The sequence below is a fragment of the Oncorhynchus gorbuscha genome, linkage group LG08 (genome assembly GCF_021184085.1).
Source record: "Oncorhynchus gorbuscha isolate QuinsamMale2020 ecotype Even-year linkage group LG08, OgorEven_v1.0, whole genome shotgun sequence".
NCBI classification, from domain to species: Eukaryota; Metazoa; Chordata; class Actinopteri; order Salmoniformes; family Salmonidae; genus Oncorhynchus; species Oncorhynchus gorbuscha.
In genome coordinates, this window is record NC_060180.1 from 28,688,780 (window position 1) to 28,715,919 (window position 27,140).

At 44.4% G+C, this 27,140-nt stretch overlaps 1 protein-coding gene across 1 annotated transcript in view; it reads right to left on the reverse strand.

Annotated features, from left to right (window-relative positions):
* Positions 1 to 1,517: 1,517 nt before the first annotated feature.
* LOC124041459 (Kv channel-interacting protein 2-like) overlaps positions 1,518 to 27,140 on the reverse strand; it is a 120,132-nt gene continuing 94,509 nt past the window's right edge. Inside the window, exons 2-8 of the mRNA XM_046359064.1 lie at positions 9,244 to 9,368; positions 4,843 to 4,912; positions 4,474 to 4,544; positions 3,833 to 3,940; positions 2,456 to 2,560; positions 2,258 to 2,320; positions 1,518 to 1,805 (exon numbers count right to left, since the gene is read on the reverse strand). Coding sequence (XP_046215020.1) covers positions 1,758 to 1,805; positions 2,258 to 2,320; positions 2,456 to 2,560; positions 3,833 to 3,940; positions 4,474 to 4,544; positions 4,843 to 4,912; positions 9,244 to 9,368 — 590 coding nt within the window. The 3' untranslated portion in view covers positions 1,518 to 1,757. The remainder of the gene's footprint in view (positions 1,806 to 2,257; positions 2,321 to 2,455; positions 2,561 to 3,832; positions 3,941 to 4,473; positions 4,545 to 4,842; positions 4,913 to 9,243; positions 9,369 to 27,140) is intronic.

A 27,140-nucleotide genomic window follows, 5' to 3' on the forward strand; every position in this document is an offset into this window, starting at 1 on the left:
CACACAAACACGCACACACACACTACAACACCCACGCCTGACTTTGTGTACGTAGACATGAAACAAGAAGCCTAACTTGGATACCGTATCAGGTAGAATTGTCCTCGACCTGTTGTTGCTCTTTCATGGTCGATCTAAACAGAAATGCTTTCAGTTTCCGTTGCATGATCAGTATAATGAAAGATAGGCATAATATGACGCTTTACAGTATTTGATAAGTCAGACATTTCCGTTTCAACTCCTATTCCCATGCTTCACAGCATCAGCTAGTCACCTGTAAATACGTTAAGGAGTCTACTGAAGCCTAGAGGGTCGAAGTAGCATGTTCATCAATTCAGCCCCACATTAGACTGTCTAGTAGTTCTCGACCGCAGGGTAATTGGAAGAGGTACAACAGTCAGCATATGTTAGTGTTAGTACAAAGGAGGCCATATGGAGTTGAAATTTGAATGGTTTCCTACCAGAGACAGGCATGACAAGTACGCACACGGACGCGCACACACACACGGAGCGAGGCACCTGTGGATGACTCTAGCAACAGCAGACAGGCAGACAGGCTTTGGAGTATTTCTGTATATATGTACAAGTTATTATTAGTGACATCATTATTGCGATATTCAAATCAGTCCCTTATTAAAAACAACTCAGTCTCTGTCTTCTGTTCGCAAGAAGTCTCATCCTTCAGATCATCAGTCCCTTCAGTTCCATTGTCCCTTTTCCAAGTGTCCTTTCCTCCTTTTGTCCACTAAGTGGCGGTAGTTACCTTAGTTTTAATGACAGAGGTGTCAGGGGTCCAGCTGCTCTGGTAGAAGTTGCCTCTAACCACAGATCTAGGATTAGCCACCCCCGACCCTAACCTTAACCATTAGGTGGGGACATGCAAAACTGACAATTGGTCAGTGAGTATGGGGGACTTTATCCTACATTGAGTCCAGGCAGCATGCTACAGCAGCTGTGTCAGAAATAGGAGTGTTAAAATAATACAATAGTTAACGAACCAGGGGTGTTTTCAACCAGACAAAGCACTCCAAAAGTTGCATATAGACGTAACGAATAGAGCTGACACGATTGACTCCCTATTACACAGGACAGGCAATCATATTTGTTCTACACAACACATTTCTATCTGAATGTTCTGTAACGTTTCTCACTCCTGAACCGGTCCTTGATGTGGGTGTGGATCACCAGCCCCTCTCTTCTCTATGTCTCTGGGAGAGATGAAGGGCTGGATAAAAGGAGGCACCCCCTTTTGGCTTGGAGTGAGGGCAGAGAGAAATACACACACACACACACACACACACACACACACACACACACACACACACACACACACACACACACACACACACACACACACACACACACACACACACACACACACACACACACACACACACACACACACACACACACACACACACACACACACACACACACACACACACACACACACACACACACACATGCACACACATGCGCACACACACACATGCGCACACATACAAATACACGTGCATGCCAGTGGAGGCTGCTGAGGGGAGGACGGCTCATAATAATGGCCGCTAAGGAGCATAAGTAATGGCATCAAACACATGGAAACCATGTGTTGGATGTATTTGATACCATTCCACTTATTCCGCTACAACCATCACCACAAGCCATTCCTGCCCAGTTAAGGTGCCACCAACCTCCTGTGGTGCACACTCACACACACACACCTCCCCTGTCCTCCAGCCACTTTTCTATGTCAGAGGCTCCTAGATGACGTTGTCGAACAGCAGCATGGACTGCATGATGTTCTCATCCTGAAGAGAGGGTGGGGGGGTGTAGATAGTGAAAAGGAGAGAGATAGAAATGTTAAGCATAGAGAGACAACAGGGGTAGCAAGTTTCTTGAGGCACAATTAATACCTCTCTGTTTCAGCTTTCTTTGTCAAGGGAGTCAGACTCTTTAAGATAGAGATGACAGTAAAGGTGAAGCTCAGAGGAGTCGACTCAGACAGTTTCCTCTCTGCTCACTCTCTCTCTCTCTATCAGAATTTGTTTAAAGTGCATTTTAAATGGCTCACAACCCAAAACAATGTTGGAAAATGGGTGAAAAGGGAATATAAAATGTGCAAGCAGTAACGGTCCTAAAACCAAACCTTGGGGAATGCCCTAATTAACCTGAGTGAGATCTGAGGACTCAGTGGTCAGTTACACAAATGGAACCTGTCTTACAAACAAGAACTTTCACACACTACACACACACAACCTACCTTTTGGCATGACTCGATGAACTCATCAATAGTGACCACACCATCATTATTACGATCCATTTTCTAGAAGGGAGAGAAAGGGCAGGAAAAAGGGGACAAATGTTGTTCAGTGCCCCTGGAGCAGTTTGCGGTTTGAGTACCTTGCTCAAGGGCTCGCTCTAAAGTATTGGGTTTGATAAACAGAAATTGAATGTTGACCTGGAAAAAGCTCTCCACGTGTTCCCTGGGTGCCTCGTCCTGCATACAGGGGTATGTGTACTTCCCCATCATATCATAGATAGACTTCATTATATCCATCATCTCCTACAGAGAGACAGAAAGAGAGAGAGATAGAGAGAGAGAGAGAGAGATGACACAGGGTATACCCAGCTAGCATTTGGTTCCTTGGAAGTTGGAGGAATGTATGTTTTTGGTTTCACTTTTGTGGGAATGAAGCGATACGTTTCCTGATGGGTAAAACTGAAATGACAATTGTTTTGCGGGGAGGTTCTGAGAATATTTTACTCTGGTTCCCTGAAAGTTTTCCTGGGATTATTCATTAACGCTCTGAGAATGGAAATGATAGGTTTTTGAAACTTCCTTAAAAATGTCACTGAATGTTTCAATAAGACTTTTAATAATGCTGTTATCTCATTTTGAGCTAACAGAGTTATCTGTGCTTAGAGTTAACTCAAAATGAGCTAACAGTATTATTAAAAGTCTTATTGAAACATTTAGTGACCTATTCGGTCTTCCCAGCCTGGTGCAGGTCTACATTTTTGTTTCTGGTGTCCTTTGACAGCTCTTTGGTCTTGGCCACAGTGGAGTTTGGAGTGTGACTGTTTGAGGTTGTGGACAGGTGTCTTTTATACTGATAACAAGTTCAAACAGGTGCCATTAATACAGGTAACGAGTGGACGACAGAGGAGCCTCTTAAAGAAGAATTTACAGGTCTGTGAGAGCCAGAAATCTAGCTTGTTTGTAGGTGACCAAATACTTATTTTCCACCATAATTTGCAAATAAATTCATAAAAAATCATTTTCCCCTCATTTTGTCTGTCATAGTTGAAGTGTACCTATGATGAAAATTACAGGCCTCTCTCATCCTTTTAAGTGGGAGAACTTACACAATTGGTGGCTGACTAAATACTTTGTTGGCATTGTATAGACATTGTTTTTGTCAAAATTGCTCAAGATCAATAACTTTGGTTGGGAATCATTGATGAACAGCAATATTCAAACGTTGTCTCTGATTTTCATGGAAATTTAAGTCTGGACTGAGACTGGACTACTCAGGAACACTCAGCACCTCTTGGAAAGCCATTCTAGTGTGTCTTTTTTAAAAACGTTTTTTAATTGTCCTGCTGAAAAATACAATTCTATCCCAGGGTTAGGTTTCCAGAAGACTGAGACGTTTTTTCCTCTAACTTTGTAGCTGGGCATTGCTCCATTCATTTTTAAATTTTGATCCTGACAAACTCCCCAGTCCCTGCCAGTGACAAGCATACCCATAATATACCCATAATATGATGCAGCCACCACAAAACTTGAAAATGCGTGTGTGCATCTGTGTTTGTGTGCAGCCGTGTGTGTTACCTCTTTGGTGATGCAGCCGTCTTTGTTCAGGTCGTACAGGTTGAAGGCCCAGTTTAGCCGGTCGTTTATCGTTCCTCTCAGAATGATGGACAGACCAAACACAAAATCCTGAGAAAAAAAGAGTGAAAGCCAAAGATATTGAGAGGGAGAGAAAGAGAGAGAGAAAGATTTAACATTTTTGTAAACATTCTTCATCACCCATCATACTCCATACACTTACACACCTTTTTTCCCACCACTACAAGCACATTTGGTTCCTTGGAAGTTGCGGGAACATATGTTTTCGGTTTCGCATCGGTTGTGGGAACGAAGCCATGCGCTTCCTGACTGGTAAAACTGAACATTTTTAATCGGTTCTGAGAACAGAAGTAACATGTGTCGCCCATCCCCTGGGCTATAGCATCAGCAAAGAAGATGGTGTGGCTCACTGCAATACACTATTTTCTCCCAGTGTGTCCATCAACAATGTTTCGACCCTTAGGTCGCACGTGTATGTGTGTGTGTGTCTGTATGTGTTGAGAGGAGCAGAAAGGCATTCATTCTATTTGTATACATATTCAGCTGCAGCTGCATATACAGTACGCAGACTGAGATAGTTTTTCCTCACTCAGGAAGTAGACAATAGTAAAAAATAATCTTACCTCGAAACTAACCGATCCATTCTTGTTAGTGTCAAAGGCCTCAAACAAGAAATGTGCATACGCACCCGAATCTGAACGGATAGAGACGTACAGACAACACACTTTTATTCTGTAACAAGTAGTTAGATACATCTTCAACCAAAATATCATTTCAAACAAGGCCTTGTACTGTAAGTGCCCTACTGTAAGTAGTACAGACATAATGGTTCAAAAATGGGACATCACATCAATACAAATATCACTGGTCTTAAATGTTGTTACTCTTGTTAAATGTCTCAGTTACTTTGGGGAGTAACAGATCTTTAAAATACTTAGTTTGGGTTTAGGGTTATAGGTCAGGGGTCAAAGGTTTAACGGTCATTGACTCACCTCCCTGGGGGAAGAATGTGGAGTAGATGGTTTTAAAGGACTCCTCATTCACCACTCCACTCGGACACTCCTACCAACAACACAACAGAAAGAACAGGATCAGTCAGAAGGCAAGTCTTCTGCCATCCATATACTTTTACTATTATACGTTCTTGAAAGAGGGATAAATATTTGCAGTTTTAAAGCAAATTTCATGTAATTCTACACATTTTTTCATGACTTATGACAGGTTAATATGATATCTGAGTGAGAGTGACTAACAGAAATCAATGGGGGCCCCTGGAGGTCAAATCAAATCCAATTTTATTGGTCGCAATTCACATATTTAGCAGATGTTAGTGCGGGTGTAACAAAATGCTTGTGTTCCTAGTTCCAACAGTGCTATAATATCAAACAATGCACAACAATACACACCAATCTAAGGGTAAAAGAATGGAATTAATACAAATAGAAACATTACGACAAGCAATGTAGGAGTCCGGAGGATATATATATATAGTGCCTTCAGAAAGTATTCAGACCCTTTTACTTTTTCCAAATTTTGTTAGGTTACAGCCTTATTCAATTAGTATATTTTCTGATCAATCTACACACAATACCCCATAATGACAAAGTGTAAACAAGTTTTAAGAAATGTTTGCTAATTTAACATAAATACATGATTTACATACATTGTATGTATATATATGTACAGCAATAGTTGAATAGGATGGCCTTGACTAGAATACAGTATTATACATATTAAATAAGAAAAACAGTATGTAAACATTATACAACTGACCAGTGAGTTCATGTGTATGTACATAGGGCAGCAGCCTCTAAGGTACAGGGTTGAGTAACCAGGTGATAGCCGGCTAGCGACAGTGACTAAGTTCATGGCAGGGTGCTGGGTGGAGGCTGGCTAGTTATGGCTATTTAACAGTATGATGGCCTTGAGATAAAAGCTGTTTTTCAGTCTCTCGGTCACAGCTTTGATGCACCTGTACTGACATCGCCTTCTGGATGATAGCTGGGTAACAGGCCATGGCTCAGGTGGCTGAGTTCCTTGATGATCTTTTTTGGCCTTCCTGTGACATCTGGAGCTGTAGTAGATACAATGGAGGGCAGGCAGTGTGCCTCCGGTGATGCGTTGGACAGACGAATGCTACCATCTGTCTACGGTTTTTGCTTTGGATAGGTTTTATTCTGCCATAATTACTACAAGTTTAGATAGCTGACTAGACTAATTTACCAATCTAAACCATTTTAATTGACATGGGCTAAATGAGTGACTGTCAGCAAGTGGCATATGTGTCTCGATTCAGGAAACTAGGCGTATGTCACACGTCAATTCTTCACAGGCGAGGCATTTGAACATAGGAATTTATTTTTTATCAAAATGCATTTTTTGGCAGAAATGCTTTCTAGAACATGTGAACTTTCATTAATAACAAACGTGTATTACATCTGTAAATACGAATAACATTGTTCAATTACGAGCCTAGTTGGTTTAGCCATGGAAAAAGTCAGGAACCTTCCCACTAGCCATGATTGGCTGAGATAATGGATGGGATGGTCATGCCGAGAGATGAGTTCGGATTGATTTGCCATGTAGCATGCTTCTGTCTATAACATGAGCTGCTCTGTATGTGTAGGTAATCCTTTCCAATGCAGCCTTTTTAAAGACATCATAGAGATCTCAGTGGAATTTCTAGTGGAAGCAGAGTATGATAGCTAAGGAGATGGAGAAGATGCTGGCATTTGATTGCAAATACGCAGAGGGAGTCAGAAAGAGAACACTGAAGGCTGTTGTATAAAACACCTGCCTCCGGACTACATTTTCAAACTAAGGGCAACCATGGCCTCCGTGACAGAGAAGGAGAATCGTTCATCCATGTATATGTGTAAGAGAATCTAGCTAGCTACATTCAGATATTATACATTTCTAATTCAGTCATGAAGTCATTTTCATTGCAAGTTACAGCCTAATGTTAGCTAGCAAGCTAACATTGAACCTAGTTGGTTAGCTACTTACAGATTTATGCAGGGTAGTAACGTTATGAGTTGGGATAATGGATAATTGTTTAGCTACATGCTTAACAAAAAAATATGTTATGCAGGTAACCATTTCACTGTACTGTTTACACCATCCTGTGCATGTGACAAATAAAGATTGTATTTGATATATTTTTGCTAGATTGACATGTGCTAATTTAATTTGGGTTAATTGGTGTTAAATTACACCAGTTAGGCTATTTTGTACCACCAGTTTGCTGATGTCATGCAACCTGTAGGTTTTGTATTTATACTTTTCATAATGACAGCGAAAAGGTTGACGTGAGACGACAATAGAATGCTCATGATGTCACTGCCACAACTGTCTACAGACATGTTGATAGACGTAGTATAAACCAACCATTGTTTAGTACACTACCATACTCACTCTATTTAGAACATGGTCTCACGTGAATCCTTAACCTTTTAAGGTATAGGGTGCAGCATTTTCACTTTTTGATAAATAGCGTACCCAATTTCAACTTCCTGCTACTCATGCCAGGAATATAAGATATGCATATTATTAGTAGATATGGATAGAAAACACTCTGAAATTTCTAAAACTGTTTCAATCATGTCTGTGAGTATAACAGAATTTATGTAGCAGGCGAAAACCCGAGGACTAACTGTTCAGATTTTTTTTGCCTCTGACTTCTCCCTCAGTTGTCTTTGCCAAGGGATATTTGATAGGAACCATTTTTCAGTTCCTACCACTTCCACTGGATGTCACCAGTCCACTGGATGTCACGAAGAAGAAGCACATCCTGGACCAACGTTACACTATTGAGAGTTGCGCAAGACGTAAAAAGGAGCATGGTTTGTTTACTTGCTGTATTGAATACAGATTGCTCCGTCTACAATTTGATCGATGATTAACTTCTTCGATATAGGGGGCAGACCACTTCTCAGTTCCTATGCTTCCTGGCTGATGTTTTGGTCACTTTTGAATGCTGGCGGTGCTTTCACTCTAGTGGTAGCATGAGACGGAGTCTTACAACCCACAGAAGTGGTTCAGGTAGTGTAGCTCATCCAGGATGGCACATCAATGTGAGATGTGGCAAGAAGGTTTGCTGTGTCTGTCAGCGTAGTGTCCAGAGCATGGAGGCGCTACCAGGAGACAGGGCAGTACATCAGGAGACGTGGAGGAGGCCGTAGGAGGGCAACAACCCAGCAGCAGGACCACTACCTCCGCCTTTGTGCAAGGAGGAGCAGGAGGAGCACTGCCAGGGCCCTGCAAAATGACCTCCAGCAGGCCACAAATGTGCATGTGTCTGCTCAAACGGTCAGAAACAGACACCATGAGGGTGGTATGAGGGCCCGACGTCCACAGGTGGGGGTTGTGCTTACAGCCCAACACCATGCAGGACGTTTGGCATTTGCCAGAGAACAACAAGATTGGCAAATTTGCCACGGGCGCCCTGTGCTCTTCACAGATGAAAGCAGGTTCACACTGAGCAGAGAGTCTAGAGACGCCGTGGAGAACGTTCTGCTGCCTGCAACATCCTCCAGCATGACCGGTTTGGTGGTGGGTCAGTCATGGTGTGGGGTGGCATTTCTTTGAGGGGCCGCACGTGCTCCATGTGCTCGCCAGAGGTAGCCTGACTGCCATTAGGTACCGAGATGAGATCCTCAGACCCCTTGTGAGACCATATGCTGGTGCAGTTGGCCCTGGGTTCCTCCTAATGCAAGACAATGCTAGACCTCATGTGGCTTGAGTGTGTGAGCAGTTCCTGCAAGAGGAAGGCATTGATGCTATGGACTGGCCCGCCCGTTCCCCAGACCTGAATCCAATTGAGCACATCTGGGACATCATGTTTCGCTCCATCCACCAACGCCACGTTGCACCACAGACTGTCCAGGAGTTGGCGGATGCTTTAGTCCAGGTCTGGGAGGAGATCCCTCAGGAGACCATCCGCCACCTCATCAGGAGCATGCCCAGGCATTGTAGGGAGGTCATACAGGCACGTGGAGGCCACACACACGACTGAGCCTCATTTTGACTTGTTTTAAGGACATTACATCAAAGCTGGATCAGCCTGTAGTGTGTTTTTCCACTTTCATTTTGAGTGTGACTCCAAATCCAGACCTCCATGGGTTGATAAATTTGATTTCCATTGATAATTTTTGTGTGATTCTGTTGTCAGCACATTCAACTATGTAAAGAAAAAGTATTTAATAAGAATATTTCATTCATTCAGATCTATGATGTGTTATTTTAGTGTTCCCTTTATTTTTTTGAGCAGTGTATATATATTTTACAGTGTGACTCGACTGATTGACGGATGTGCAATTTTCCCAACCCTCAGCCCCAGGTCTCTAGCCTTCCCAGATCCCCATTCCCTCTCTTCCCCGCATCCCCAAACTCACGTTCTTGAATCCCCTGTAGAGAACTTGTAGTTCCTTCTTGTTGAACTTGGTCTGCTCCTGTAGTTTGTCCAGCCCCTCTGGTCGATGGCACACAGTGGACAACTCAAAGTCATCCTCTACGCTGTCTGTGGGACAGAGAGGACTGTTAGATATACCTATAGGTCAGTGGAGGCTGGTGGGAGGAGCTATAAGAGGGCAGGTTTATTCTATTGGCTGGAGTGGAATCAGTGGAACGGAGTCAAATGTGGTTTCCATACGTTTCATATCGTTCCATTAATTCCATTCCAGCCATTACAATGAGCCGTACAGTTATTGCTCCTCCCACCAGCATCCACTGCTATAGGCTACTCCTACAAGTGCCAGCCTGGCACACCTTTTAATTGGTACGATAATTATAATGGTAAAAACACAGCCAACTAAATCAATGTTAATTATGAACTGTTGAAATATCATTACATTCATGTTAGCAGATATTAGCTTTACTTAAACATACCGTTAGATGATAAATCTCTACATTTACATTGTATTGCAATTCCCCAAAACTGAAGTGCACAAAGAAAGACAGGTAGTCGTCAAGTCGTCAATAGAAAACAAAAACATATCAACATCACACTGTGAGATTCCTGAATGTCTATGGAGAAGTTCATTTAGTAACCCGATGTGCTCATTGATGATAACTTTCAGTGAAAGTAGTGGTAAACCATCGAAACATCAGTGAAATGACAAAAGCCCTCAGATCTTCAGGCAATATGATAATATGGTCCTGACACTCAATCTCTCCCTCCCCACCCATCTCTCTCCACTCATCCCTCTCTTCTAACCTTATTACACACACAGTCAGCTGAACACAATCATGCCTCACTCCTCCTCTCCTCTTATCCCAAGATGCAAAGCAGGGCTGACTGTCTGTCCGCATCTCACTTCTCACCTTTAAACATACATCAGTCACTCACCATACCAGACAAATATACTGTAAAATACCTCCAGAACACACAGTTCAATAATACTGAGATATATCCAGATATATTGTATACAGTGTGTGTATGTGTGAGAGAGAAAGAGAGAGAGACAGAAGGTGTGTGTGTATCTGTCTGTGTCTGTGTCTGTGTCTGTGTCTGTGTCTCTGTCTGTGTGTAAGCATGCACATGTGTGTGTGCCATGTGTGTGTGTGTGACATGTGTGTTTGTTTGTGTGCGTGCATGCACGCGCGCGCGAGTGTGTGTGTGTGTAAGAGTAAGATTGCGTGTGTATGCATTTGCGGGCCCATGTGTGTATGTGTGTGTAGGGAGAGTGAAGAGTCACTTGCATTGACTGACTGAGGCAGCAACAGAAGGCGTGCAGCAGGGCAGCAGCTTGAGGAATCTCTGCTTTATAGTCTTTTTACTTTTGATGGTAGGAGTGTTACCTGTAATCACCAACCATAGCAGAGGTTAGACATAGAGCACACATAGACACACAAAGAAAGAAAAACTCACAGACGCAGGCCTGACATGCACACCCACACCCACAACCATGCACACACACACACACACACACACACACACACACACACACACACACACACACACACACACACACACACACACACACACACACACACACACACACACGCACGCACGCACGCACGCACGCACGCACGCACGCACGCACGCACGCACGCACACACACACACACACACAGCATAAGCAACATGCAACTCATTAAAGCATGCACAGCAGTCTCCCATAGTAAGGGCAACGGTTCGGTTTGCTGACCTGGCTTTTCTAGGACGGGCGTGTGCATCCATTTCAGCTGATAGCTTACATCACCATACACAGACCTCTACGGGTGAGTCATTGACAAACACAAAGAAATAATTAACACTCAGTATGAAGCCATAATTATCTTCAGTCTGAATGGACTACAGGAAACTGAGGGAAGGGCAAAAGGGTTCTTATGAGTTAAAAATCCACATTTACGTGACCTTTTCAAAGATTTCTAGGAATCAATGCAATGCAATTTCTAGGCAATTCCTAGGCTACCAGTACAATAGTTTTTGATAGACATAATGCCTCCTAGAGAAAAGCCATATGGTTAGCCTGTTGAGCTCAAGCCCAACTCTCTACTCCAGGCGTTTTCAAAGTCTGAGTCAGTGGCCTCCCTTCAGGGAACATCAATACAATAATTTCCATTATATACATGTATATATATTATATTACATTTTGTTTTAAAATATATAGTTGCAATGAAACTGTTAGAAAACAGCTTTTATTTTATATTTCTTTGGACACAACTTAATGAACATGCAGCATGCTTTAAATCAATAAATGTGCTTTCAAAATATACAGTTAATTCAGTCTAAAAACGTATAGTTGTTGTTTATTTCACAAAGTATGTCATTGCCCTTTTAAAACGCTGTTGCACCTTTAAGAGCTCTGCGACAAATTCTGGTTGTATGCATTTTTTTAACGATGCCATGCAAGCAATTTTAGGAATTGTGAAATAAATGTGGTAGCACTGGAAAGCTGGAATACCCCTCATTTTAAATGGAGCCACCAAACTGCTTTAAAATGTGTGTTTTCCCTGCGATTGTAATGAGAAACAGGTCTAATATTTATTCATTATTAGAGCACCGAATACAGTTATGCTGAATCCCAAACCAGTCCCTCGGCCCTACATTTGCACGTTCACGCGCAGCCCCGCTATATGTGGGTGTCCAAAAGCTGAGGGCGTAAAAATGATCAAGGGTGTAGGGGCTAATTAGAACCTCCAATAGCCTATTTGACCAAGCCAGCAAGGCTGCAGGCTCCAAAGAAAAGTGGTATCCCAACATGCACTGCAAAATGTTTGGAGTTTGTGCAATTTCATACAGAAGAATGGAGAGGTGGGTGTAATTCTCTGACGTGTGTTAAATAACCCCCAAAATAAATGTTTCACTGTTAATGAGGTTAATATCTTGTGTAATTTAAATGTGGAACATCAATAACAACATTCACAGTTTGGGTAGGTTACTTTCTAAATGTAATCCATTACAGTAACTAGTAACCCCCTGGTGAGGCGCGCCTCACACTTTGAAAACATCTGTGTTAGATCAACATTCAGCAGGACCTTGATCAAACGACTCAAACCCAACCAGTCCTCACATTTGAACAGATCAGAATTCAACCACTAGAACTCATCTATCAGAACTCGTCCACCAGAACTCCAAAGTCATCCATCAGAACTCCAGGACTCATCCTTCAGAAGTCATCCAACAGAATTAATTCATCAGAACTCATTCATCAGAACTCATCCACCAGAAATCAGCTCATGTTACTCACTACGCACCCTCAACCCACTGACCACACAAACAGCACAAGTACAACTCAAGTTGGAACCAAGAATAATCACAGTGCAATTCGAAGACACAATCTGTAAGAATCAGACCTGGTACTGTCAGAGCGAAGTCATACTGTATCCCTGTGTGTTCTAAAGGTTAAGGCAGAGAGAAGAAGAGAGCACCTGCATCTCCGAAGTAACAGCAACTTCACTACTTCTAGTAGATCTCCAGATGGTGGAGGGATGAAGGCCATGATACAGACCAGTATTGTATGACCTGTAACTATACCAATAAATTAACACACCTCTGAATGAACACACGCATGCGCACACACACACACAGGTTGACAGAATCCCTATTATGTACTAAGGACAAGCTGTTGATCTGCTGACCGTGTCACTCCCTGTCTTCCCCATAAGCTTTCTGTCCCACCCCCTACAGGTATGCTGCCAAAATAGGCAGTACGAGGTTAGAGATTGGAGCAAAATGTACTGACACACACCCACCCACACAGTGTGTGTGTGTTTGATCTGACCCACGCAGGGACATCAAAGCCATTATGGCCACCAGGGCTGAGTCAATCACACACTGCTCTATCCCTAGCCAAAATGCATGTACTCACACGCACGCACACACACACGGTGACATTATTCCCTACATAATTTTTTTTTCATCAAATTTGTTTTTGAGGAGAGATCAGCTTTAACATTGCAGATAGATTGAAGCTTCCATCAGCGCAATTGTCTGCATCACTTGCAATCCCCCATATATAATATATATATATATATATATATATATACACACTGTACATACTGTACCAGTCAAACGTTTGGACACACCTAATACTCATTTAATTTTTTATCTTTATTTTGAAATGTTGAAAATCATTAGTTCCTTTCCTCCGGTAAACCTACACCATACGCTCTGTCTCCCCAATAACCTTTTACTCCTTCACCTGCCGGGGTCAAAAAAAAGACAAAGAAAGGAAATGTAGGGCGCGCTTAAGTAGAGGCCCTGCAGAAGGTACTGAAGTCTGTTGGTTTGTCCCCCACCACACAGTACTTCTTGACTTATCCACTTTGTTAACAGGTTAACATGATACATCTGTTTTTGCTTCCTTCTCCCTGGCTGACAGATGAGGTAGTTCACAGGCCCCATTTTCTGCAGCACCTGGTAGGGACTACCCCATGTGGCCAGGAATTTACATTCCGTCATGGGTACTGACACCATAACCCGATCCTCTGGGGCGAACTCTCGGGTTGAACGAGACGGTTGTCGACTTGACTCTGCTGTAAATGTTGCTTCAATGGGCATTACATGGTTTATTCTATGTGTTCTATGACAGGGTTCTGGGGGCTGGGCTGTTGTTCCCAGTTCTCCTTTGTTACATCTAACAATCCACTGGGCCTGTGGGAAAACAGTAGCTCAAATGGGGGAAAACCAGTGGATGCCTGGGGTACTTCTCCTATAGCAAACATCAAAAACGTCAGCAGCTGGTCCCAGTTTTGCCGAATCCCGCTCCGTGGTCCATCTGAGCATGGATTTCAGGGTTCTATTGAATCTCTCGACTAGGCCGTCGGTCTGTGGGTGATATACAGAAGTGCAGGGTTGTTTGATTTGAAGCAATTTACATAAATCTTTCATCACCTTAGACATGAACACCATACCTGGGTCCATCAGGATCTATCGGGTAAACCTACCCTGCAGAACATCTGTAGCAGTTCTCTGACAATGCTCTAGGTGTTGGCACTGCGCAAGGGAATAGCCTCTGGATACCTGGTGGCATAATCCACTACGACCAGTAGATGTTGAAAACCTTTTGCAGACCGTGATAATGGTTCAATTAAATCCCTAGCAATTCTATCGAAGGGCGTGTCTATCATTGGCAACGGGATTAAGGAATTGTGTCAATCAGGAAGGGGTGAGGTTCTCTGACAGTCAGGACACACCTGACAATATCTTACCGCATACACCCCGGCCAGAAAAAGCGTTGTAACACCCGTTCTTGTGTTTCTCTCCGTAAATGTCCTCCCAACATGTGGTTATGGGCCAGGTTCAGCACTGTCACATGAAACGGGGTTGGAACCAACAGCTGACACTGTGATGTCATTGGACTTTTTGGTATAAGAGATTGTTCCTCATGGAAAATGGGGAAAGGTGAGTACATTAGCATGATTTACAGGTACACCATCTATTACCTTGACATTCTGTCTGGCGTTCTGTAGTGTGGGGTCTTCTATCTGAGCAGTACCAAACCTTCCCCTATACTGTGTTAACTCAGGAGGAAAAATCTGATGGGCATAAGAATTTCCAGGCCCCTCGGCCTGTGCTTCCTGTTCCTCCTCTTCCACCATTTATGGCCTATTTATCCACACTGGGTTTCCTGCCTTTTCGTCGTGTCCTTCCCCTCTTCTTCCAGGAGAACTCTAGTGTCGGCTACAGGAGTCGGGCAGGTAAGTACCAATTTGTTAACTTTCCTTTCATAGGTCAGATAGTTCTTTGGTAGCGGTTTTTCTTTTCTTTTCACTGGAAAATGTAAATATCGCCTGGCATGCCCTATTATCTGGCACTGCCATCTCCTTCGTCCTGTAGTTCTTTCCACAATTCTTGAAAATATGGACAGTCGTGACCTAGTAGCACGGGATATGGTAGGTTCTCAATCAATCCTAGGTTAACTCTGAACTGCACTCTGGTGGTGTTAATCTCTACATCTGAGTTTGGGTAGGTTTTGGTGTCCCCGTGAACACAGGTGATGTCCCTGGTTGGAGAGGCAGTCCTCTGCGGCTGGGATAATAGTGATGGTCTGATGAGGGAGACCATGCTCCCGGAGTCTAGACGAGCATCTACTTCTTCTTCCCTTGGACCTGTACCCAACTGAGGTGTGGTGGGTAGCGGTGGGCTTGGACATGGGCTGAAATGACATGGCAGTGGTATAGATTGGAAATGTGGAACAGCATAGGTTCCTCCTTCTTGGGACAGTGCCATGTGATCTGTCCTATTTTGCGACAGTGGTATAGCACTCCCAGGTGTCGGTATCAACCCATCTATTCCTCACCTTTGCTTCAGGTTGGAAACCCTGGTCCTGGCACCCACATTCCCCATCCGCTCTTTGGATTCTTCCTTTCCAAACCCGGGGAGTCTGCAGGTGAGATTTCTTGCTTCCTCCTTTGAGGCCTCCTTTTTCCTGGGTGGTTCTGTCCAGACGACTGGGTTTGAGCAGTTTGTCAGTTGCTCGACACCTCTCAATGAGGTCCACCACTCTGTCTGCTGTGGTGGGACTGCCCTGGCTGACAACCTTCTTTAGCTCGTAAGGTAAGGCCATGTAGTGGTCAATCACTATTCTTTCCACAATGCCCCCAGTACTGAGGGTTGCGGGCTCCAGCCATTTCTTTGCTAGGTGAACCAGGTCAAATATCTGTGACCTGGGTGCCTTCTCGGGTTGATACGTCCAAGTATGTAAGCGCTGGGCCCACTGTATATATATATATATATATATATATATATACAGTGGGGAGAACAATTATTTGATACACTACCGATTTTGCAGGTTTTACTACTTACAAAGCATGTAGAGGTCTGTATTTTTAAAAATCATAAGTACACTTCAACTGTGAGAGACTGAATCTAAAACAAAAATACAGAAAATCACATTGTATGAATTTTAAGTAAAAATTCCTTTTTAAGGAATTAATTTTCCGCCTCTTCCATTTTTGAAGTAATGCTGCAATTAGTTGGTTGTCATTTTTGGTAGAGCAGATAATTCCTTATATTGTTAGCTGCATGTGTGGCATAACTCCACCAGTCCTATTTATGATATCATTTACAAAGACTATAACTTCATTTTTATAATGTTCTTTTTTTTAATCAAATAGTATATTTGAGTTTAACCACATTATTTGTTGTATTATTTTTCTGTCTTTTCTGGTGGATTCAACTAAAATTGCACCCAACTTTTAAAACAGCTTGTTTTAAAATAGCAATATTTTGAAGATTATTTAATTTTCAATTAACCAAAAGTCACAAGTTTTAATCTGAATAAAGGGAAGATGGCCATTCTTGAACATGGGGATGACTAATCTGCTAAAGAACCAGTTTGGATTTAAGTATAACATTTGTTTGACTGAGTCCTTAAGTTTTTGCAAATTCATATTCCTTGCATAAATAGGACCATTTAATTTTGTCTGGCTTGCCATTCCAAATAAAATTGAATATTTGGGTGATGGTTGCTGATAATGGGCCTCTGTACACCTATGTAGATATTCCATAAAAAAATCAGCCGTTTCCAGCTACAATAGTCATTTACAACATTAACAATGTTTACACTGGACTTCTGATCGATTTGATGTAATTTTAGTAGACAAAATAAATGTGCTTTTCTTTCAAAAACAAGGAGATTTCTAAGTGACCCCAAACTTTTGAACGGTAGTGTACATTCCAATTACAAGGACAAGCAATTGATGAAATTAACCTTAACATCTCAAATGAACGAATGTCCGGAAAGCAATTGTTTTGTGTCGTTTCGGCTAGCTCTGCCTTGTGTTCCCTCGAGGGCACCTATACACGAACTATGTTTTGGAAAAACGTGTCTGCTATTACCCTCAAACGGCTGTAAACCATGGCCAACTAACCATCTAGGAATCTGTCCATTAGTAATATAAAGTATAGGCAGCTCATTAGGCACAGAGAAGAGTGAGAGAGGAAAAATAGATGTAGACACAAGCTAGGTCATCTAATTGGTGACATATTTTCATGCAAATTTTCTAAAATCTGCATAAAAAAAAACATTTTCCCACCAGAGATGTGTTTCTATCAAACTGACTCGTGGCAGATAAAAGGCTGTGCGTGACGAGGTAGTGCACATAAAAATACTTTTTGCGAAAAGCATTTTCAACTCTACTGATTGTTTTCTCATAAAAAAAATGTGGGTTATATAGTGAGTGTGCCCACTCTGAAATTGGAAAGTGCGCTCTAGCCACAGCGCTATCTTCTCACTGTTGGCTAAGAGCACACGTATAGTTTATATATGAAGAGATTATTATTATTGTCAAAATTCAGCCATTCATCGATTATCATGTGTTATGACATAAGACCCACGATAGTTATTGGAACGGAGCGTCAAACTCATCACCTTGCACTTTCACCACCCTGTGAAGTTCCGAAATAATTTATTTCATCTGTAGCCTAATAAACTGCATGCTTTCCTGACGAGTCATAGTGGCAGGACCACACAACATGTCATTTACTTCAATATGATGATTAATATATCAATATTTGCACATAAAAGCATTTCCATCAATATTTCTCACATAATTAATTTTCCAGATACAAAAAGATCCCACCTTGTCTAGCGTATTTTGTTTAGTCGACATTTGGAAAGTGTACCGAAAAATGTACGCAAGCTCGATTTGACACCCAATGACCTGAATTACAGCCATTGAAGTCCACCATTTATCAGACAGATTAAGGATTGAGTCATCTTGCCATACATAGACATCTCTCCCACACCCTAACCCTCTCCCTAACCTCAAGCCCCTCTGTACCCAGCCCATAACCTTGCCTCTTCTCCCTGTCCCTAACCCCCCCACCCTTCCTGTCCTTTAACTAACTCTGTCCCATGTTTCATACCCAGCCCTCAGCCCCCTGTATCTTACCTCCGGAGGAGAAATCGATGAGCCCCAGGAAGTGCATCAGTTTGATGGAGCTACAGACCACCAGGAGTATCCCCACTGTCTGCAACCCCTCCATCTCCCACACCTCACGGAAAAAAATAAACTGCATCTTGACACACTGTCCCAGAGATGGAGAGATCTCTCCTTTCCCTCTATCGTTCTCTCGTTCTCTCTGTCTGTCCGTGTCAATCCAAGAGAGGCCCCCTTAGCTCAGAACCCCTCCGGTCCCCCAGTCGCATTTATATCACTCTGTCCACCTGTTCTCTCTCTCTTGTTCAGTCTCCCACTATCTGCCAGTAAAAAGTCATGGCACGTCCACTAAGGTCAGAAGTGACGACGATGTTGAGACAAAATCCCTCTATCCCCTCTCTCCTGTCTGTGGTAGATAGTATTGACAGTATAGAGTTCACTGTCCGTTTTAGCTGCCCTGTCAAGAACAGCTCACAGGTGGTTGTTAGTCAAAGCCTTAATGCCTCAGGGGGCACAGAGAAGGTTCTCCGTAACTCAGCCACCCTCCGATTGGACCTGTCAGCCAGCCTCGTCAACTATCATCAAGCGTCCGTAAGTCCAGATAACAATTGTTAAAAGTTAGACGAACACTCCAACGCCATTAACCAGAGTCGAGAGGTGATTATAGTCCACTGTAGTTCTAAGGTATATCTAAGGTGTATTATTTTACTCTCACATCCTATTCGTCTACCTATAACCGTTTCTTTCTGTCATTCTGTTTGTTTCCCTTCCCTCCCTCTCTCCATCCCCTCCTGCTCAGTCCCTCCTAGTGTGTAATTGGGTAAGTGGCATGAGTTTGGATAGAGGTAAGGAAGAGCTAGGAGAGAAGGATGAAAGAAGGAGGAGAGCTGGGAGAAGGGGAGAGAGGGAGGACAGAAGAAGGAGGAGAGGGGAAGAGGGAGGAGAGAAGAGACAGGATAGCGGACTGAGGAGGGAGGAGAGGAGGGAAGGAAAGCAGAGAGATCACTTCAGAAATACGGTGAGTCTGTGAGGAAAGGGGTGGAATGGGGGAGTGAGGAGAGAGACCGACATGCTCAAGGATGTGGCTCTCTTTACTATGGGTGCTTCCCTTTCACCTACACAAACACACATACACACTTGCAGGCCTGTATGTCCCAGTGAGCTGTAGTGTGTGTCATTGAGTGAAATATCCAGGTGTATCATGTCTTTGTGCCAGTAAGATGCCAGGCCTCAGGTTGTTTAGCTTGGCACCTGATACACGGATGCAGTAATAACACCACAACACCCAACTAACCAAAAACTGTCACCAAACCAACAGTTAACCAGAATGACATACCAACCACAGTGTACCTTACCCAGCCAAACTAAGCAGAGACTGACAAACTAACCACAGTTAAACTAAACAGTCAAGGATAGAGTAAGTGGCCAAAACTTAACCAAACCAAACCAAACCAAAACAAATTCAACCAACACCAAATGACTCAACTAACCAGGACATCTATTGCTGTACACTGAATCCTAAAAAAAAGGTGCCTGACTTTAACAGCAGAAAGAGAAATACATTATGTCACAACCGTTTAGATACACGATATGGGACACTATCAACAAGTGGAAATACAATCTCAGTGAGAGCGATGGAACTGGGGAGGAAGAGTAAAAATGTACAAGGGATAAGATGGAAAGTGGTTTGCGGGACAGGGGTGTGTGTGCGTGGGTGTGTGCATGCACATTTGTGTGCATGTGTGAGTGTTCTCAATGCATTTACAATAATAATAAGGGACCAGGTGAAAAAAGGGGGAAATAGAGGGGGGAAACAGAGAGTTGAGAAAGGGGGTAGAAGAGTAAGGAGGACCGGTCTGCCAGCTCAGTGATTAATGCTCCACAGGCTGTATTGGAACTAAGCTCCTCAGCAACAGCACCTAGTGATCACTTAACACTCAGCCACACCAACGAGCAACTGAGGGCTCCAAGATTCAGTCCCTGCTAAATCAGATAACCTTGGCCAACACACACACACACACACACACACACACACACACACACACACACACACACACACACACACACACACACACACACACACACACACACACACACACACACACACACACACACACACACACACACACACACACACACACACACACACACACACACACACACACACACACACACACAGCCCTATTGGAGAGCAAACAGTGTGGTGTCTTAAGCTAATCAGCCAGACTATGTATTAGTTATGATGAGGGATACTTTGCCTGCAGCCAGCCAGACAGAATAATTGAAACACCTCCAGATTTAGACTTCTATCTGTGCAATTATCCCTCTCAAAGATAATAAGCTAATTAAAATGTCTAGGTGTGTGTGTGTGTGTGTGTGTGTGTGTGTGTGTGTGTGTGTGTGTGTGTGTGTGTGTGTGTGTGTGTGTGTGTGTGTGTGTGTGTGTGTGTGTGTGTGTGTGTGTGTGTGCACGTGCGTGCGTGTGTGTATAGGTGAGAGACAGAGAGGGACATTGACGAACGGTGCTCAAAATACAGTAATGAGTTCCAAATTACTGTAAATGAAAGGCGCGATCAATTTCCATAGATCATTAGCTTTAGGTATTTTTAAATAGGGATCTAGGACAAAATAGATGAATTACATTAACTTGGCCCTTTTGGCATGAACTGCATAAACTGACAAAATCTGATTACAAAGTAGGATAAAAATCTTCACTGTATTCATAACAGAAACATGCACCACACCCGCGCACAGACAGGCACAGAGGCACTCGGCTGGCAGCATTGAAAAATCTGCTTTGAGGAAGTTCTGCCTTTTTAGAGTCACGTAATCAAAGATGTGTCAAAGTCTTCTTTCTTGGGCAAAATTCAACATTGACTGGGGAATTCTTCTGATCAAATGATGTTCTTTGTTGCTCACGCAATTGTAATTGTGCATAATTCATTTGCCATGACAATCAATAATGAATTCATGATTGGAATCCACTAATGCTCCACAAGAGGGCAGCGTTGTGTAAATCAAATGGAGCATTGTCATTAACATTTGTATGCAACAGTGATTTGTCAGTCTAACTTCTACCTCGTTTTTTTCCTGCCTGCCTGCCTGCCTGTCTGTCTGACTGCATCTCTGGCTGCCTTGCCTGTCTGTCTCTTCTCTCCCTTTCTGGAACAGTCCTTCATTCAGATTATGACTGCACAGACAAACAGTGGGAAGACAATTAAGGATCAGAGGCTATAAGAAAACCATGTGCACGCACGCAGGCACACAGGTACGCTCGTACAGCACAGTACAGCACAGTATGGCTTATACTGAAACAATTTCCTCGTGTTATGTTGGTGTTAACGGTTATGATGATGATTATCATCAACGTCATAACCGTTATCTATAGCAGTGTTGTATAAAAATCAGCAGTAACTATGATACAGTCTGAAGTGGTGAAGTCAATTGAGGTCAACAGATCATGTCTGTAAAGCACTCCTTCCTTTCATCGCTCTCCTCACTTCCAAGTGTGTGTGTGTGTGTGTGTGTGTGTGTGTGTGTGTGTGTGTGTGTGTGTGTGTGTGTGTGTGTGTGTGTGTGTGTGTGTGTGTGTGTGTGTGTGTGTGTGTGTGTGTGTGTGTGTGTGTGTGTGTGTGTTTATATATGTTTGTGTGTTTGCATATACGTGTGTGTGCATTTATATATATATATATATATGTCAAATCAAATCAAAGGTGGCAAGTTCGATATCCCCGAGCTGACAAGGTACAAATCTGTCGTTCTGCCCCTGAACAGGCAGTTAACCCACTGTTCCTAGGCCGTCATTGAAAATAAGAATTTGTTCTTAACTGACTTGCCTAGTTAAATAAAGGTAAAATAAATAAATAAAAATCAAATTGTATTTGTCACATACACATGGTTAGCAGATGTTAATGCGAGTGTAGCGAAATGCTTGTGCTTCTAGTTCCGACAATGCAGTAATAACCAACAAGTAATCTAGCTAACAATTCCAAAACTACTACCTTATAGACACAAGAGTAAGGGGATAAAGAATATGTACATAAAGATATATGAATGAGTGATGGTGTCATGCAGGTGAATGAGGACCCAAAAGCGACTTGGCGAAAACAGAGTCTTTAATCCAGTAAAGTAATTCTACAAACATAAGACATAATTCCACTCGTAATGACGAGAACAGACTGGAGACTCGATCAAGAACTGCAGGTTGCCTCGGGAAGGCACTTGAACCTAGCAGACTCAGACACCTGCTCTCCACGCAGCATCTGAGGGAAACACGACACGACAGGGCGATACACAGACACAGCACGGTGAACAATAGACAAGGATCCGACAGGACAGGAACGGAAAACAAGGGAAGAAATAGGGACTCTAATCAGGGGAAAAGATAAGGAACAGGTGTGGGAAGACTAAATGATTGATTAGGGGAATAGGAACAGCTGGGAGCAGGAACGGAACGATAGAGAGAAGAGAGAGAGGAAGGGAGAGAGAAAAAGGGGAACGAACCTAATAAGACCAGCAGGGGGAAACGAACAGAAGGGAAAGCATAATGACAAGACAATATATGACAAAACATGACAGTACCCCCCCCACTCACCGAGCGCCTCCTGGCGCTCTCGAGGAGGAATCCTGGCGGCAACGGAGGAAATCATCAATGAGTGAACGGTCCAGCACGTCCCGAGACGGAACCCAACTCCTCTCCTCAGGACCGTAACCCTCCCAATCCACTAAGTATTGGTGACCCCGTCCCCGAGAACGCATGTCCATGATCCTACGTACCTTGTAAATAGGTGCGCTCTCGACAAGGACGGGAGGGGGGGGGAGGGAAGACGAACGGGGGTGCGAAGAAAGGGCTTGACACAGGAGACATGGAAGACAGGATGGACGCGACGAAGATGTCGCGGAAGAAGCAGTCGCACAGCGACAGGATTGACGACCTGGGAGACACGGAACGGACCAATGAACCGCGGAGTCAACTTACGAGAAGCTGTCGTAAGAGGAAGGTTGCGAGTGGAAAGCCACACTCTCTGGCCGCAACAATACCTAGGACTCTTAATCCTGCGTTTATTGGCGGCTCTCACAGTCTGTGCCCTGTAACGGCAAAGTGCAGACCTCACCCTCCTCCAGGTGCGCTCACAACGTTGGACAAACGCTTGAGCGGAGGGAACGCTGGACTCGGCAAGCTGGGAAGAGAACAGAGGAGGCTGGTAACCCAGAATACTCTGAAACGGAGATAACCCGGTAGCAGACGAAGGAAGCGAGTTGTGAGCGTATTCTGCCCAGGGGAGCTGTTCTGCCCAAGACGCAGGGTTTCTGAAAGAAAGGCTGCGTAGTATGCGACCAATCGTCTGATTGGCCCTCTCTGCTTGACCGTTAGACTGGGGATGAAACCCGGAAGAGAGACTGACGGACGCACCAATCAAACGACAGAACTCCCTCCAAAACTGTGACGTGAATTGCGGGCCTCTGTCTGAAACGGCGTCTAACGGGAGTCCATGAATTCTGAACACATTCTCGATGATGATTTGTGCCGTCTCCTTAGCGGAAGGAAGTTTAGCGAGGGGAATGAATGTGCCGCCTTAGAGAACCTATCGACAACCGTAAGAATCACAGTCTTCCCCGCAGACAAAGGCAGACCGGTAATGAAGTCTAGGGCGATGTGAGACCATGGTCGAGAAGGAATGGGGAGCGGTCTGAGACGACCGGCAGGAGGAGAGTTACCCGACTTAGTCTGCGCGCAGTCCGAACAAGCAGCCACGAAACGGCGCGTGTCACGCTCCTGAGTCGGCCACCAAAAGCGCTGGCGAATAGACGCAAGAGTGCCTCGAACACCGGGATGACCAGCTAACTTGGCAGAGTGAGCCCACTGAAGAACAGCCAGACGAGTGGAAACAGGAACGAAAAGGAGGTTACTAGGACAAGCGCGCGGCGACGCAGTGTGCGTGAGTGCTTGCTTAACCTGTCTTTCAATTCCCCAGACTGTCAACCCGACAACACGCCCATAAGGAAGAATCCCCTCGGGATCAGTAGAAGCCACAGAAGAACTAAACAGACGGGATAAGGCATCAGGCTTGGTGTTTTTGCTACCCGGACGGTAAGAAATCACAAACTCGAAACGAGCGAAAAACAACGCCCAACGAGCTTGACGGGCATTAAGTCGTTTGGCAGAACGGATGTACTCAAGGTTCTTATGGTCTGTCCAAACGACAAAGGAACGGTCGCCCCCTCCAACCACTGTCGCCATTCGCCTAGGGCTAAGCGGATGGCGAGCAGTTCGCGGTTACCCACATCATAGTTGCGTTCAGATGGCGACAGGCGATGAGAAAATAAGCGCAAGGATGAACCTTATCGTCAGACTGGAAGCGCTGGGATAGAATGGCTCCCACGCCTACCTCTGAAGCGTCAACCTCGACAATGAATTGTCTAGTGACGTCAGGAGTAACGAGGATAGGAGCGGACGTAAAACGTTCTTTTAGAAGATCAAAAGCTCCCTGGGCGGAACCGGACCACTTAAAACACGTCTTGACAGAAGTAAGAGCTGTGAGAGGGGCAGCAACTTGACCGAAATTACGAATGAAACGCCGATAGAAATTAGCGAAACCTAAAAAGCGCTGCAACTCGACACGTGACCTTGGAACGGGCCAATCACTGACAGCTTGGACCTTAGCGGAATTCATCTGAATGCCTTCAGCGGAAATAACGGAACCGAGAAAAGTAACGGAGGAGACATGAAAAGAGCACTTCTCAGCCTTCACGTAGAGACAATTCTCTAAAAGGCGCTGTAGAACACGTCGAACGTGCTGAACATGAATCTCGAGTGACGGTGAAAAAATCAGGATATCGTCAAGATAGACAAAAACAAAGATGTTCAGCATGTCTCTCAGAACATCATTAACTAATGCCTGAAAAACAGCTGGCGCATTGGCGAGACCAAACGGCAGAACCCGGTACTCAAAATGCCCTAACGGAGTGTTAAACGCCGTTTTCCACTCATCCCCCTCTCTGATGCGCACGAGATGGTAAGCGTTACGAAGGTCCAACTTAGTAAAGCACCTGGCTCCCTGCAGAATCTCGAAGGCTGATGACATAAGGGGAAGCGGATAACGATTCTTAACCGTTATGTCATTCAGCCCTCGATAATCCACGCAGGGGCGCAGAGTACCGTCCTTTTTCTTAACAAAAAGAACCCCGCCCCGGCCGGAGAGGAAGAAGGCACTATGGTACCGGCGTCAAGAGACACAGATAAATAATCCTCGAGAGCCTTACGTTCGGGAGCCGACAGAGAGTATAGTCTACCCCGAGGGGGAGTGGTCCCCGGAAGGAGATCAATACTACAATCATACGACCAGTGAGGAGGAAGGGAGTTGGCTCGGGACCGACTGAAGACCGTGCGCAGATCATGATATTCCTCCGGCACTCCTGTCAAATCGCCAGGTTCCTCTTGAGAAGTGGGGACAGAAGAAATGGGAGGGATGGCAGACATTAAACACTTCACATGACAAGAAACGTTCCAGGATAGGATAGAATTACTAGACCAATTAATAGAAGGATTATGACATACTAGCCAGGGATGACCCAAAACAACAGGTGTAAAAGGTGAACGAAAAATCAAAAAAGAAAGTCTCACTGTGGTTACCAGATACTGTGAGAGTTAAAGGTAGTGTCTCAAATCTGATACTGGGAAGATGACTACCATCTAAGGCAAACATGGGCGTAGGCTTGTCTAACTGTCTGAAAGGAATGTCATGTTTCCGAGCCCATGCTTCGTCCATGAAACAACCCTCAGCCCCCGAGTCAATCAAGGCACTGCATGTAGCACCCGAACCGGTCCAGCGTAGATGGACCGACATAGTAGTACAGTATCTAGATGAAGAGACCTGAGTAGTAGCGCTCACCAGTAGCCCTCCGCTTACTGATGAGCTCTGGCCTTTACTGGACATGAATTGACAAAATGTCCATCAAATCCGCAATAGAGGCACAGGCGGTTGGTGATCCTCCGTTCCCTCTCCTTAGTCGAGATGCGAATACCTCCCAGCTGCATGGGCTCAGTCTCTGAGCCAGAGGAGGGAGATGGTTGCGATGCGGAGCAGGGAAACACCGTTGACGCGAGCTCTCTTCCACGAGCTTGGTGACGAAGATCTACCCGTCGTTCTATGCGGATGGCGAGAGCAATCAAAGAGTCCACACTGGAGGGAACCTCCCGAGAGAGAATCTCATCCTTGACCACTGCGTGGAGTCCCTCCAGAAAACGAGCGAGCAGCGCCGGCTCGTTCCAGTCACTAGAGGCAGCAAGAGTGCGAAACTCTATAGAGTAATCCGTTATGGATCGATCACCTTGGCATAGGGAAGCCAGGGCCCTAGAAGCCTCCCTACCAAAAACTGAACGGTCAAAAACCCGAATCATCTCCTCTTTAAAGTTCTGGTAATTGTTTGAACAATCAGCCCTTGCCTCCCAGATAGCTGTGCCCCACTCTCGAGCCCGGCCAGTAAGGAGTGAAATGACGTAAGCAACCCGAGCTCTCTCGCTAGAGTATGTGTTGGGTTGGAGAGAGAACACAATATCACACTGGGTGAGAAAGGAGCGGCACTCCGTGGGCTGCCCGGAGTAGCAAGGTGGGTTATTAACCCTAGGTTCCGGAGGCTCGGCAGGCCAGGAAGTAACAGGTGGCACGAGACGAAGACTCTGGAACTGTCCAGAGAGGTCGGAAACCTGAGCGGACAGGTTCTCCACGGCATGGCGAGCAGCAGACAATTCCTGCTCGTGTCTGCCGAGCATGGCTCCTTGGATCTCGACGGCAGTGTTACGAACGTCTGTAGTCGCTGGGTCCATTCTTTGGTCGGATCCTTCTGTCATGCAGGTGAATGAGGACCCAAAAGCGACTTGGCAAAAACAGAGTCTTTAATCCAGTAAAGTAATTCTACAAACATAAGACATAATTCCACTCGTAATGACGAGAACAGAC